Raw genomic sequence first — 13,906 nt, forward strand, 5'->3', positions numbered from 1 at the left:
TGTCCAGGTCTGGTTCATTACTGTGAACATGGTGGTACCATTGGGTGGGATGGAGTCACGAGATGCAGGTTTCTTTACAAAGTTATGCTCTGAATGGGGGCCTGTTGAGTTCAGAGGGCCTGCGGAAGGTCCGAGTGGGGATGTCCAGGAGGAAAGCGGAGACCCAGGTGCTCAGGAGACAGGACCGAGTCAGCAGTGGTGAGCAGATCAGCCCAGAGGTGGTAGCTGAAACCTTGGCTGTAGGTGAACTTGCAAGAGTGTGGGGAGGTCCGGGAATAAGCCACTAAAGGGATGGTCTCCAGGAAATCAACTCAGACTCCTGTTTCTATAAACAAAGTAAGAGTGTTTCCAGCATGAGAGAGAATTCAACAGTGTTGGACGTGGTCGTGGACACTTTGATGCACTCCCCAGACCTCACCTCAGCAGTAAAAAACTGTTCTACCCAGCGCTGTGAGTACCTCCCAAGGACAGCCTCCAGCGGCCGGTCCTCTATGGGGATTGCCTCACCTGAAGACCAGTGCCCGGTCCCAGTCTCACCTCCTTCTGGGCGTAGCCCATATCCACTGGCTCACACAGCGAGATAAAGGCCTAGCTCCCTGGTCAACTGGGACACTTCTGCTCGGCCACTGTGGCTTCAAATGTCCCTGCAGTGTTGGATGAGGCCTAAGTCGAGAGTGATCGCAGCCCAGCTTCTGCCTGTACCCCATCCCACTTCCTGCTGCTGCCTGCTGCAGGCACTGCACCCAAGGGTGCCCCTAAATAAACACCCTGCTTGCTCATCTTCGTTTCAAGTCCATTTCTTGGGGAGCCTGGCGTGGGGCAGATCCTCATTCCTTGTGTCCTCTGTCCCACGACATTGCCGTTCAAGGGCTAGCAGGACCACACCGACCCGTTCAGTCACCAAATCCTGAAGCAAACCAGTGGTGGCTGAAAATCAAGACTCCAACATCTTACTGAATGAATAAAGCTTTATTTTAATGCAAAATAAACCAAGAAAAATTTGTATATTCATATATAACAACATCCAAAATGTTTTCTGTAGTACAAATGGAATCATCTTAAAAAGTCTGTAAAGAATTTATTCTCTACCCCCATATGCCAAAATGTGATTCACATAATTTATATTCAGAACGTAGGAACAGACTTGGTATCACATAAGCACGGGAAAACACTAGAAAAAGTGACGGTATCAACAGCAGGTTTTGTTTCTATGTTCCAGTAGTAAACAGCACTGCAGTCAGCACAGACGGAGCAGAGCACACTCAAGGGCCGAGCCAGAGCCGGTCTGGGGTGAGCTCGCTCTCTACTCAGTTTGGTGGTTCAGCCCAGTCAAGCTGTGCGATTCTATTACTATTTAAGGACAGGAGGGAGAAAGGGTTTCACTTACACATCGTTGCCGCATGTGACATCCTAAGCTTGTTTCAGAGACCTAACTTTCACTCTCCTTTTTATCAGACAGGTGACTTCGTAGGGGTAGCTTATGAAGGGTCCTCTTCGCGCACTCACTGCGGCACCATTCCTTCCTAAGTCAGTGTGAACAGGCGTGCAGAGAAACACTACCGCGGGCTGTTTCTGAGCCCAACTCCCGCCTGCCTCGTTGTACTCAATCGGGACTTTCTGCTGCTCACGGGCTCAGAAAGCAGTAGGGTGCCTCCCTGATTCAGCACCAGTTTGAAGGTCGATCACTGTGGATTTCGGAGTGTAATGCTGATGGGAATTTTACAGACACACACTCCTCTGCACACCACACTCTCCAGATCTCTGTCTCCCCCTGAAGTGCTAAGATGTTTCTCCAGAGAGAACAAATGGGGTGGTTACAGGTTAGGAGAATAAACACCCTTAAAGGCTTGATCTCTCTGTGTACCCACTCATGGCAACTCCACAAGCTGCCTGGTAGATTTCCCTCAGAAAATGGGTTAAGTGAGAGAAGATCACAACGAATCTTTGGGAGGGATGATGAGTCACGTTTTAATTTTATTTAGTTGGTGGCAAAAATAAGGCTCCAGTGAACCCTCGAATCTCCTCTATCAGACAGTAGCATGGTTAGCACTGCTGGGTGACCAGGGGTCTGTGGGTCTTACCAAGCTCTCGATGACAAGATCTTTGCTCTGGGCTGTTCTGGGGAGGCGGGGGGAGGTGAATGCATGCAGACCTAAAAAAAAATTCTAAGAATAATGATGTTTTTCCAATGTTTGTTACTCAACTGTGATTTAAATAAACGCTCTTGTCTTGGAACTTGTCTTTTATCCACTGATCTGATGCAGTGGAGGAGCAATCGCCGTGCCGAGAGTGCTACCACCACAGCCCAGAGACGCAACTGGCTAATGAGATATTGTGTTTCCCTCCCTTGCAGAGGAATAAGTTCTTCTGCAAATAAAAGTTTGCAGTGGTGTTCTCGCTTTCACCTCTCTACTCCTGTAAGAAGGGACCAAAACAGAAGCCTTTAAAATATCTAGTGACTTAGGCCAAAACATCATTGCAAAGCTTAGATGACCCTGAGGTCATATCATGGGCCAGGTGGTGTATGTCAGTGGATTTCAGCTCCCTGCGCACCTGCTCCTGGGCAGGTTCTGAGTTATGCGGAGATATCTGATTGAGTTTTTCCAAGGCCATAAATAAACCTGGAACTATTTCCTGCTACTGGGTACCTACTGATTATAGCCTGGTCTTCTAAATACTCTAAACAACCTGTTCTCTTAAACTCTGGAAAGAGTTCTGCAACTTCTGGGTGGTGACCATTGGAGCGCTGGTCCAAAGGCATTTATAAAGCTTATATTCAAGCCGTTCTTAATTGTTGCTTGCCTCGATGGAATCTGTCATACACATAATGGTAGGTCCTTTTGGGCAAGGTCAAGGGGGCACGCGTTATACTTCAAGCAAAAGAGAAAACCGCTACAACCGTTTTGTGGTCCTCTTTAATAGTGCCTTCTCATCACTGGCTGCCCCTCAGAATTAGCAGCTGCTGTGCTGTGCATACGCCACAAAACCACACTTGGGGCAGCCTGCCCTGAGCCTGCCTGCAGGAGGTACTGTGCTCGCAAGGCGGCAACGTGGCAAAAATAGGGGCATTCTTTCTACAAAGACCACTCCCCAGGAAGCCTTGGCCTTAATCCAGAAGCAGCCTTCTGGCTTGATTATGTCCAAGACATTTGGTTAGACTCTGGGCCACCATGAAGAGCTGACTCTCAATGCTTCTGAACAGGTCAGATGTCCCCACACGACCACTGTCTTCTTGTCTTATTTCGGTGGAGGGAAAGGCAGCTTTCGGCACGTTGGCCCGGAAGCCCTGCAGCTCACCTGCACTTCACCTCTAGGTGAGCGAGGCTGGGGGTCCTCGGCCTCTTTGCACAAATTGTAAACAACCTGGAGGTGCCTGGCTTGAGAGAGATGACAGGGGGCAAAACCGGCTTGACAGTCTATTTTCAAGAGGGCCACAAGTAAGTTGTACTTTAGAAAATGATACCTCTTCAAGTCCGGGAAATAACACTATTTAAGTCTCAAACCAGCAGCTGCATCACTCTTGGTAACAGAACTGTATTTTAAATTAAGAAAAATAAGACTAAACGGGGCTAGATGGATCTCAATATATTTAATCATACTATGGTTTATTAAATCCTATCAGGCAGAGGTATTCTAATGTTGGCCAAAATACCTCTAAATTGAACTCATGGTGTTTTTATTTGGAGGGGGGAATAAAGAAGGAATGTGAAAAGGCTTAAAGTAGGTTGAGAGTCGCTGAAAAATTCAAACTGCTATCCCCAGGTTTTGCTGTTTTTCATTCTTTGTCTGCATTCTCATTTGGGTCAGGTTATAAGTTTTAAGTGTTCTGTTGAAAGAAAAAGAAAAATAGCTGCAAAGCTCAAAAGAAATTGTGATGGGTTTTGGAGGGTGGGGTTTCAGCTTTTCAAAACCACACACCTTCATTCCCTAGTTGGACACCCTGGCCTTTCACTCGCCCTGACTTTGGTTAATGAAATGTAGCAGATACAGAATGATCTAGTTTTCTGTGTCTTCTCCCTTCCCATCCCTTCTGCTTTCTTTTTTCCTTTATTATTCCCTTTTGCTCATCAAACTTTCCAGAAAGCATTTTTATCTTTCATTGTCATTACTGGTAATCACATACCTTCACACACATGCACACACATGCGCACACGCACACACACACATACACACACACCATCAGTCACCACCATCTACTACCTGCCGGTAATCAACCTCCAAAGGTCACAGTCAGCCCCTCCCTGTCCCTGGGGTACAGATGGCACTGTTTGGCACTGAGTCTGGAATTGGCACCTCCAGGGCATTGCTTCCTGTGCCGCCTGGTCAGTGGGCCCTCTTTCTCTCAAGTAGATTTTAATCCTGCACCCTGAAGTGGGAGGCCGAGAGCAGAGGCCTCAGCTACTGTGACTGTGGGCAGGAGATGTGGGGAAGACTGAGACCCCCATGTCCATGCTACGGTGCCTGGGGCGTGGGAGGGAGGAAGGTGTGGGGGTAGGGTTCAGCCCTCTTTACCTGATCACCTCGGTCCTTGGAATATATTCCTTCTGGAAGTTCTGACTAGCTTCGCACGTTCTCCCAGGACACTAATACTGCGTTTGCATCTGAATTTTATATAAAACGTGAGGAAGCGTGAAACACTTATACCAAATGAATGGTACAAGGAACCTGAGAAATTCTACAAATAAACAATTGCAGTCTTCCTCTGGGTAGAAAACATTTCAAGGAGATCACAAGTCATGCTTGCTGTTTTTTTCTCGTTGAAAAAAATCACTCACTTAAGAGGCCCATATTTGCAGCCACTCTTCAGACTTAACAATAGGGTGGGTGAAGGTCGGCTCTGAAGGAATGGCGATCCAGGGCAGAGCTGCGTCCACGCTGCCAATTCTGTGGGCTGTGCGCGCGCAGGTTCTCTGGCCCGGGGCGCACCACGCAGTACATCTCCTTTGTTATTTTCCTGTTCAAATGCCACTCTCACTGAATTGAACCGCTCTAAAAGTACTTCAGATATCAGGCAGTGTTCTTTTTATGGCCCCATCCATCCTCTTTCTCCTGATGTGTCCCCTCCAAACTCCTGTCCTTTCCTTTTCCCTCTAATTAGCAGTCAGGTGTTACAAACTCAGAAAAAAACAGAACCAAACAACCCAACCTAATCTGTACCGATGAGAGTCTTAACAGGAAGAAGGCCTTAAGGAAGGGTGATGTTAGATGTCTTCCTTCCTGGGCTGCGTTGAGCTTGGTGGTGTCCAGCTACACGGCTGCGGTCATGGGGTTCTTCTGCCGGGGATCCGGGGTGCGGTAGGGGTACTGGTCTGGGCTGCCCCCTCGGGGCCCTGGTCTGCCCATTTCCTGATAGCCTGGCACTCGGTGGTGCTGAGGGGGCGAAGGCGGAACGTCTTGTCGGAAAGGTCCTTTGTACTGGGGGGCTGGAGGGGGTGGGTAGTACTGGGGATACCGGAGATCCGCAGCCCTCAGATCCGGGGGGCGGGGGTAGCCCCCTTTGGGAGGATGCACAGGGTGAGCCCCTGGGTAATATGGGAGCTCCCTCTCCTTGTAGAGCCCTCGAGGCACTGCCGTCAGGTAGTCTACAGGATCGGCTGGTCCTCCCCTGGAAAGAGAAGAACAGACACGTATCAATGGCCACTGAGCCGGCTGCACAGCTGAGGACCGCACTCCTGTCTTCTGTCAAGCCAAGCAACAATGAAGAACAGCCTGAACGGAAGCTTCGTACATGCCTGTGTGCCAACCCTCCAAATGCCACCACCCAGAGGTTCTAGCACTTTTCCCCAGCATTCAGAACAGGTCGGTGCGGCCAATGGGACATACACAGAAATGATGTGTGCCCTTAAAAAGAAGAGAGGGAACCTTCTTCTTCCCTCCTCTCCTTCCTGGTGGCCATTGGAGTGGCCACGTTAGACCACATGGAGAAAGTCACATGCCAAGGAAGGCAGAACAGCAGAAGGCAAGGGCCAGTGTCCTTGACACCACGGCGCCACCCTATCAGCCAGGACTGCTTACACTCAGACCGGTACATGAGAGAGAACTAGGCTGCTGTGTTGTGCATGCCTGCTTATGTTGGCCTTTACTATAGTAGCCAAACTAGTGTCCTCAGCAAGGCAGAGTCTGACTCTCTCAAGGCTGTGATCATCCCACCCCCTCCCTTCTCTGCCTCTCTGAAGACGGTGCAGCATATAAAAGTAGAAATGTATAGATTATTCGGAGCCCTCAGTTCTCATGGATTACACTCCCTTCTCACCTAGGTCTGTGGGTGCTCTTTACATGGCTCACAGTCTAGCTCACTCTTTTGTCTTCTGTCACGTCCCTGTGTGGATTAGTTCCTCTCTACAGTTCCTAGAAAAAGTCCTCACCCAGAGCTGGGCATCATCCACCTAGAACTTTGATAGAAAGCAATTCCCCTGCGAAGTCAAGAGGCGCGCCCAGGCCAGTAGCAGAGCGGGAGAAGCCAAACCAGCTGTGCGTTACACAGTGTGACCAGCAGGCACACAGAAAGGCCTGGGGCATGAATAAACACTAACAGAGAGCGACCCCGTCTAGATCTTTCTGCTAAGACAACAAGCATCTTCCGATCCATTTGCCATAACAGAAGCAATAGGTCTCCAAACCATGTACAGATGACTGCATCTTATCTCGCCCGGGGTTAAACAGATGAGTTCTATTTGCAGCTCTTAAAATCCCATAAACCTTCTGTGCACATACATACCACCACCACCCCCAGATCCTTCCCACTTTTTACTCCTCCGCTCCTTTTATTATTTTCTTAAAGGAAAACAGCAACAATCATAATTAGTGCAAAGCTCTCCAGTGTCAGAATATACACTGGGAAACCACTTGAAAGAAATGACAAGGCTGTAAGGACAGAGTGTCTGTGGTTAATCAGACACTGCCAATGAGGGTCAAAATCACCCTGTAATCTGCAGAGTTTGATGTTAAAACAGCTGGGTAAGTTCCCCAAATCGATGAAGGTCTGACAGGCTCCAGGCTCCGAGCGTGTGGGAAGCAGCACGTGGGCACATTTATAAAGATGAACAATGGAAGTCTCTCTCTACTTCTTTATGTCTTCATTTGGCTGCGTGTAATAATGAAAGATAGGTCCTCGAGCTTGGGGTAATTTAGTCAGCGAGAGTTTTCAGATAAAAAAATTAAATTGTTTACGTACAAGTTATTACAGCCTCAACCGCTATTATTCAGTGCAGTGTGCTTTGCTCCATTTTAAATTGCCCATGACAAATCGAGCACAAATGCATAATCTGTCACTCTAGCCAGGGGAAATTAAGGATCAGGATTTCATCTTTCCTTTCCCTTCGAATTTTATTTTTGATTTAGGAAACTTCCAGCATTCATTATATATTTTTTTACCATAAAATATCTGAAGCCCCCTTGTCTTCCCCCTGCAACACTCAATTCTATTTCCTTTGGTTCATGTTAGAGATTTCCGAAATGCTTAAGAAGAAAAAAAAAATCCTTAACCTGTGCTTTCTCTCAAAATCTACTGGAGATATTTCTCTGCGTGAAGTGAAACATGTGGTTTTTCTGCTCTCATTTTAAGCCCTTGGGATAAATCACTGACATTTGCAACACACAAACATTATCTGCTTTAAAATGAACACACAGCCCGTGCTCCCTGCGGACCCTCTTAGCCTGGATGTTTCCTGTTTAAAATGGAAAGAGAGAAAGGAGGAATTCCAGGCCTTGGACTTTTAGGGTCCTGTTCTCTCCCTGGAGGTTTCTGTCTTTTAAAACAGAACATTATAAAAGACAGGCACGCCTTTTTTTTTTTTTTTGAGAGAGAGAAAACCCAGATCAAGTGGTGATGGGGCAGAAGCCACCCTAAGAGCCACCATGACAGCGCACGTGGGGAGAGTCGCTATCTCTTCTCCCACACCTCGCCCCTGCAGCGACTCCACCTCCCAGGGCGAGGGCCGGGAGGGCTGCCCTGGGCAGATGGGGCCGAACTTGAGACAGTTCTGTGGTCCCGTGTTGCTTCCTCGGAGGGGAGATTTCACGGCTGGGAGCTTGCTTACATGTGGCGAAACCAAGTAAGGTAGCTGTTCTTTGTCAAGCAATGAAATCATGGAAATCGTCTCACTCTGTAGAACTCATCAAAAACAGTTATCGTTTTTAATATTTCAGGGAGAAGAAAAACAATGAGCTGGCCTATAAAAACACTGTTTAAGGTTCAAAGAGTGCTAGAAGAATTTTTCTTTCTTTGATTGGGGAGGGGGAGTTACTGTTGTTTATAACTTTGCTCAAAATTAAGCATTTTCTGCAGACTTTTCCCAGAACATCTAAGTGCTTTTGAATACTGTACACACACACACATTTAAAAGAATGAGTTTTAAACGAAAAAAAAAAGCCCTCCTCATTAACTACAGGACTTGATAGGAAAAAGGAAGAAGAGGGAGCTGAAACTTTAGCTTTGTTAATCTCGAATTTCCCTAATCAAAGTTTCTTTATTTGGGTGAAATTTCCTATTGGTAGGAATGCATGGAAATCAGTCTACTCTGGGGCCCAAGAAATGCTTATCACGGTGACTGATACTGCGTGTCTTGAGCCAACCCTGAGACACCCAGGCTGCTTCCTCTGGAGATTCGGCTGCAAACAAGGATCCAGCCAGAAGAGGTATCAGAACTTCAAGACCCCTCATTTCTCGTGTGACCTCATGATTTTCATTTGCATGTGTTATTGCTTTTCTTAAAAACAATTTCCCGTTGAAAATCTCACCCAGAAACTATGTTTAATTAAGGAAAGAGAAACAAGCCTCTATTTGCTTTCTTTATAATATAACTCCTTGAGGAAGCTGTCATGAAAACATCTATATTTTAAAAATTTCACTTATTTTTTCATGTTTTTCACTGTTTATTTTTTATTGTAGTTTTGAGAAGGCTCATTTTTGAGGCTGAAAGGATTCAGATTTTGCTTGGAAAACTCACAGGAACGATCTCAGACACACAGTTTCCAATCTCATAGGTGCATGAAATAATGAATGCTAACCTCTAGGTCTGAACATGAGAAAGCTGTATGACACTGACACGTGAAGAAACAATAAGGATCACTTTCTTTATATGAGGCTTTCCTCTTTTTGCAATTTTGGTATCTCACTGTTTTTCATTAAACAAAAAAAGGAGCTGAAAATCAGAGGCTAAGCGGGTCAGCCAGCCAGCCCCTGGGTATCAGTAGGCTTCGTTCTATGGAAAGATGGAAGGCATGCTCCTACATTGGCTCAGACAGTCCTATATGGGAAAAGGCTCAGTACTGGATGAAATGGGTCACTGAAAAATCTTTAGCTGGGAATGAGGGGGCCATGCTCACTATACTTACTGGAATAGATGAAGGAGAATGAGTAATTTTGAATGGTCCCATCTGTCCCTGCATTTCTCTTTACCTCCCCCTGCAATTGCACAGAAAATCTCTTTCTCCCACACTCACTATAGTCAGTCATTCTCACCCCATCTGTCTTCTGCCCTGCCTGGTGGCTAGTTTATCTACTGCATGGAGAGCAAGCATCCTGAAGGAAGGAACTGAGCCTCAAATATCCAGTGAGCTCCCTCAGAGCTTAGCACAGAGCTTCGTACCTCACAGGTGCTACATAGATGTATATTGCATTGACTCAAGGGAGTTTAAAGTAAAGAGAAACCCCCCAAACAGACCCAATAACCATAGAGGGTCAGATGCAGGGGGTGGAAGTTGGAAGGCAGTTAGCAGAATAAAAGGAGAGAGTGGACTCTCATTGAGATCCAGAGACTACAATGGCTGAGGTAAGACTACTCTCTAATTTTTAGAAAAGGAGGGATGGAGAGTGGGGTAAGGGCCAAAAAAAGGGTTGGACTGAGTCCAACGCAAACTGACTGTAAATACTATCAGGCACAGATTATTATAAGAGGTCTGTGCAGAAAAAGTCCAGCCATTGTTAACATAATGAGAATGGTTCAAGTGACATTGGTATAACCAGGCTGCCAAGGAGAGCAGACTGGAATGCATATGCGTGAACAATGACAACCTCACTGTACTAGCCAGTGCAGGTGGTACATGCTATGGAGCGAGCATGTATACTGTGTGGCTGTTGTATTCAAAATGACTGAGCGAGTAGAGCAATGAATCTGCATCATATTTTATGTTAGCTTGAACATTCCTCCATGCAAACTATTCAGATGATTCAGAAAGCCTCACAGGTATGGACAACTGGTGATTGGCAGTTTCATCGCAGCAATACTCCTGCTCATGTATCACGTCTGGTGCAGAGCTCTTTGGTGAAACATCAAATTGCCCAGGTGACTCAGACCTCCTACAGCCCAAATTTGGCACTCCGTGACTTCTGGCTTTTCCCAAAGTAAAATCTCCTTTGAGAGGAAAGAGATTTCAGACCATCAATGAGATTCAGAAAAATACAATGGAGCAGCTGACGGCTGTTGGGAGAACTGTGTAAGGTCCCAAGGTGCCTACTTTGAAGGGAACTGAGGTGTCATTGTCCTATGTACAATGTTTGTTGTATCTTCTTCAAGAAATATCTCCATTTTTCATATTACATGGCTGGATACCTACTGGACAGATTTAGTATATGTCTTGTTTGCCAAGAACAAAAGTATATTGTCTTATCTCTGTTGTCTTACTTAGTATGTGAAACATAGTAGGTGCTTAATACAGCCTGGACTTGAATTTAATTGCCTTGACTTACCAGTGAGGTTAACATGACTAAGTGGTACAGGTTCAGTGTATTTACTCAAGAATCATTTAAGGACTGTTTCTATTATGGTCCAGCAAAGAAATTTTCCTTGTTTCTGTCATAACATAAGCATCTAGGGACATCTTAACATATGCATTTAAAAACACAGTATATGTGGTCTCGAACAGAAGGTCTCAGGGAGACAATGCCGAAGGTGAAAATCAGGTACAATCACCACAGTTGAAAGTACCTGAGCTTGAGGACTGATAAATGCCAATCATAGGTAAAGGGGATGTCCACTTCCCTTCTGTTGCAGAGCTTCCCAACTCTTGCTCCACCGAATGCACATGGTGGGTGACTCATGCAGACCACCCATGCACGGCAGAGTCAGAGGCTCGGGTTATTTAAAGTGCTCTGCCCCCGGTGGTAGCTGAATGTCCTTCCCTCCCACTCAAAACAAACAAAACAAAACAAAACTCACAAGGAGATTCAAGTGAGTGGGGGCAACATCATGAAGGGAGAATACTTGAATTTGCTATAACATATTAAAAGAAATGATTGTCAACCCTTCCCCTTCAAGGATCAGCGACACATCTTTGCAATAAACAGCTGATCACGATTCACCTGTGCGCATGGAGCCCGAGTTCCAGAACCACGGCTTCATCCATGCAGTGAGCTCCCTTCAGGAGGGAGGAGAGGTGAAGGTGAACAATGGAAAAAACGACTAAGCTGGAGCCAGAGGTAAAAATAAAATATGCAGCGAAAAGTGTGAAAGCCATAAGAAAAGCTTCCCCTCATAAAGAAAATTATTGTAGCAGGACCATTTTTGAGGAATATCTCCCATCACAGTCCTTAGTCAAAGGACAGAACCCTGTTCCTCTTAATTTCTGTAAAATACTATGCACGCTAATAGCTGCCAAAACAAAGGCAATTTAACTTCCAAGGTAGCCTTCTTGGGTTTCCTTTTGTGGTAATAATTGACTGTGACCAAGTTCGGGGTTGCAATAAAAGGAAGTAACATGATGTAACACCACTGGTGCTGAGAGAGGTCCTTGCTCCTGTTGGCAGAGAGTTGACACCTGGCAGGGCTGCACTGCCGTCAAGTGCGCCACGTCCTGACGACTCAGTGCGGAGCTGATGCTGGTGCCTTCTTCTCTGATTCTATGATTGATTTGACAACTACAGTGAATCTAAAGAAATGATCAGCACAGATGAATATACTTGTAGGTGCTTGAGTCCCCCAGGCTACGTGGCCAGAGATGCTTGCAGTCTGTGTTTGGAAATTCCTCCAGGGTCAGATTTCCAGCTACCAGGCTTTCCCCCTTCACCCAGGCATGAATGGGGTTGGCTGGGCTTAGCAGGGCCCTCTGCACTGTGGACTACGTAGCTATGATTTCTGCAGATTTCACAGAATTGTGAAATATAATGATCACCTGATGGCCTATGTCACAGAGATGATTCCGGAAAGAAATCCCACTTTCATCACTCACGTCTCCCAGGGTGTTACGACGACCGGACTCCTGCTCTTTGCGAAGAACTGGAGTGGGAAGAGGTTTATCGGCAGATGCCTTTGGCCTTTGTTAATGCCAAGGAAGTGTTTGCAAAGGAAATAAAAAGGAAGGAGCATGACCAAGTGCTTGGAAGACATTTCTGAGACAGTTTAAGGCCGTTTCAGAATTTTGATGGCCCATATTTAATTCTTCCTTTCATGTTTTGCAACAATGACCACAAACAAGAATTCAATTATTAACAAACTTCATGTACAAGGAGGGCGGGATCCTAGATAGCCCGGTAGCAGAGGTTATCTGGAAAATAGCCCTTAAGACAGGCATTTCATTCTATCAGATGGTGAAAGGTATTCCCTAAAAACGGTCCTGCTAGAATAATTTTCTTTATGAGGGGGAGCGAGATTTTTAAAGTGGGTACTGAGGACAACTAAAAAGGGTAATATGAGCGCATGTATACAGAAGAAATCTTAGAAAGCCAGAACTGCTGTGAGTGCCCACAAAAACGTCATGAAATCCATTGAGTGATACCTGCATATAATTACCCCACGGTCTTTTTAACCCCAGGAGAGATTTTATTTAAAGAGAAGAGTAACTGAAAGAAGAAATCACCATGACTTGTTAGGCCACTGAAGTTCCCCCTCTCTCTATCTTTCTCAACAGTAGTCCTAGAATTTTAATATCTAAACACTGAAGATTTTATCAAATTGTCATGCAAGAGACAACAGTTCAAGTTTAAGGTCAGACTTGGAGGGCCAACAGATTCCAGAGTGTAGGATCCTGAATTCTAACGATGGTTTTGCCTGCCTCTTAGGAGAAACACTGTTCAGTTTTCTGCCCCAGGTCACTGCCTGGAGACAGGACGTTCTAGGCGAAAAACACACTGTTCATTCAGGCTGTTTTCCCTGACCAATTTAGATTATATTTATTTTTAGAGTCATGCATATAATTTTTGGATAAGGTATTCCTGTGTCTTATCCAAAGGAATTCAGGCATCGTATAGCTGCCATGCCTCTACCTGCCCCCATTGCTCTACCATTGATCTGTAACCCCTGGGCAAGAGGAGGATTTTGATGTCACCTACCAATGGTATTAAATCATCAGAATCCCTCTTCATTAAAGCAAGGACCACAGTCAACAGGTCTTAAATATGTTAACCTGTGTGTGGGGGGTGGGTAGGGAAGGGCTTTCATACCACGATTTCATTAAGACCCGAGTGAAACTGGGCGCTGCAATTCTCTTACTCTGAAATTCAGAAGCACAGCTGTAAGTGTGGGGAAGAGTGCTATTACTCTAGTTGATGAGCTCGGGAGCAAACATTGAAAGCTGAATTTAGAATTGCAGATTCGAAGGCTGCCAGGCAGTGGCTCTTTCCTGAGTGCCAACAGCGGGCCAGGTTCCCCCCTGAGCATTTTCCCCACGTCAGTGCGCTTGTTCCTCACAGCGGCACTGCAAGGTCCTATCATCATCCTTGCTCTGCAGACGAGGAAATGGAAAGACAGAAAGATTAAGTAACTTGATCAAGGTCACACAGGAAGTAGCAGGACCCAGATTCAAGCCCACGGAGACGTGAGCGGGAGGCCACATGCATGTCCACTGAGCTGGGCCATGTTGCCTCTGATCTCTCTTCTTTGTCACCTGCTTGCAATGTGCCTCTTAGCAGCAAGTGAGGGGAGGACTAAGGAGTGTGATTTTTATTCAGTAGAAGTTGGAGCAGGAGATT

General features: G+C 46.0%; 1 protein-coding gene across 1 annotated transcript in view; it reads right to left on the minus strand.

The window, feature by feature from the left end:
* Positions 1–964: 964 nt before the first annotated feature.
* PARD3B (par-3 family cell polarity regulator beta) overlaps positions 965–13,906 on the minus strand; it is a 975,282-nt gene continuing 962,340 nt past the window's right edge. Inside the window, exon 23 of the mRNA XM_045852946.1 lies at positions 965–5,605. Within this exon, the coding sequence (XP_045708902.1) occupies positions 5,248–5,605 (358 nt within the window). The 3' untranslated portion in view covers positions 965–5,247. The remainder of the gene's footprint in view (positions 5,606–13,906) is intronic.

Source organism: Phyllostomus hastatus, unplaced genomic scaffold (assembly GCF_019186645.2).
Source record: "Phyllostomus hastatus isolate PE091 unplaced genomic scaffold, TTU_PhHast_1.1 phas_contig_137, whole genome shotgun sequence".
Taxonomy (NCBI): Eukaryota; Metazoa; Chordata; class Mammalia; order Chiroptera; family Phyllostomidae; genus Phyllostomus; species Phyllostomus hastatus.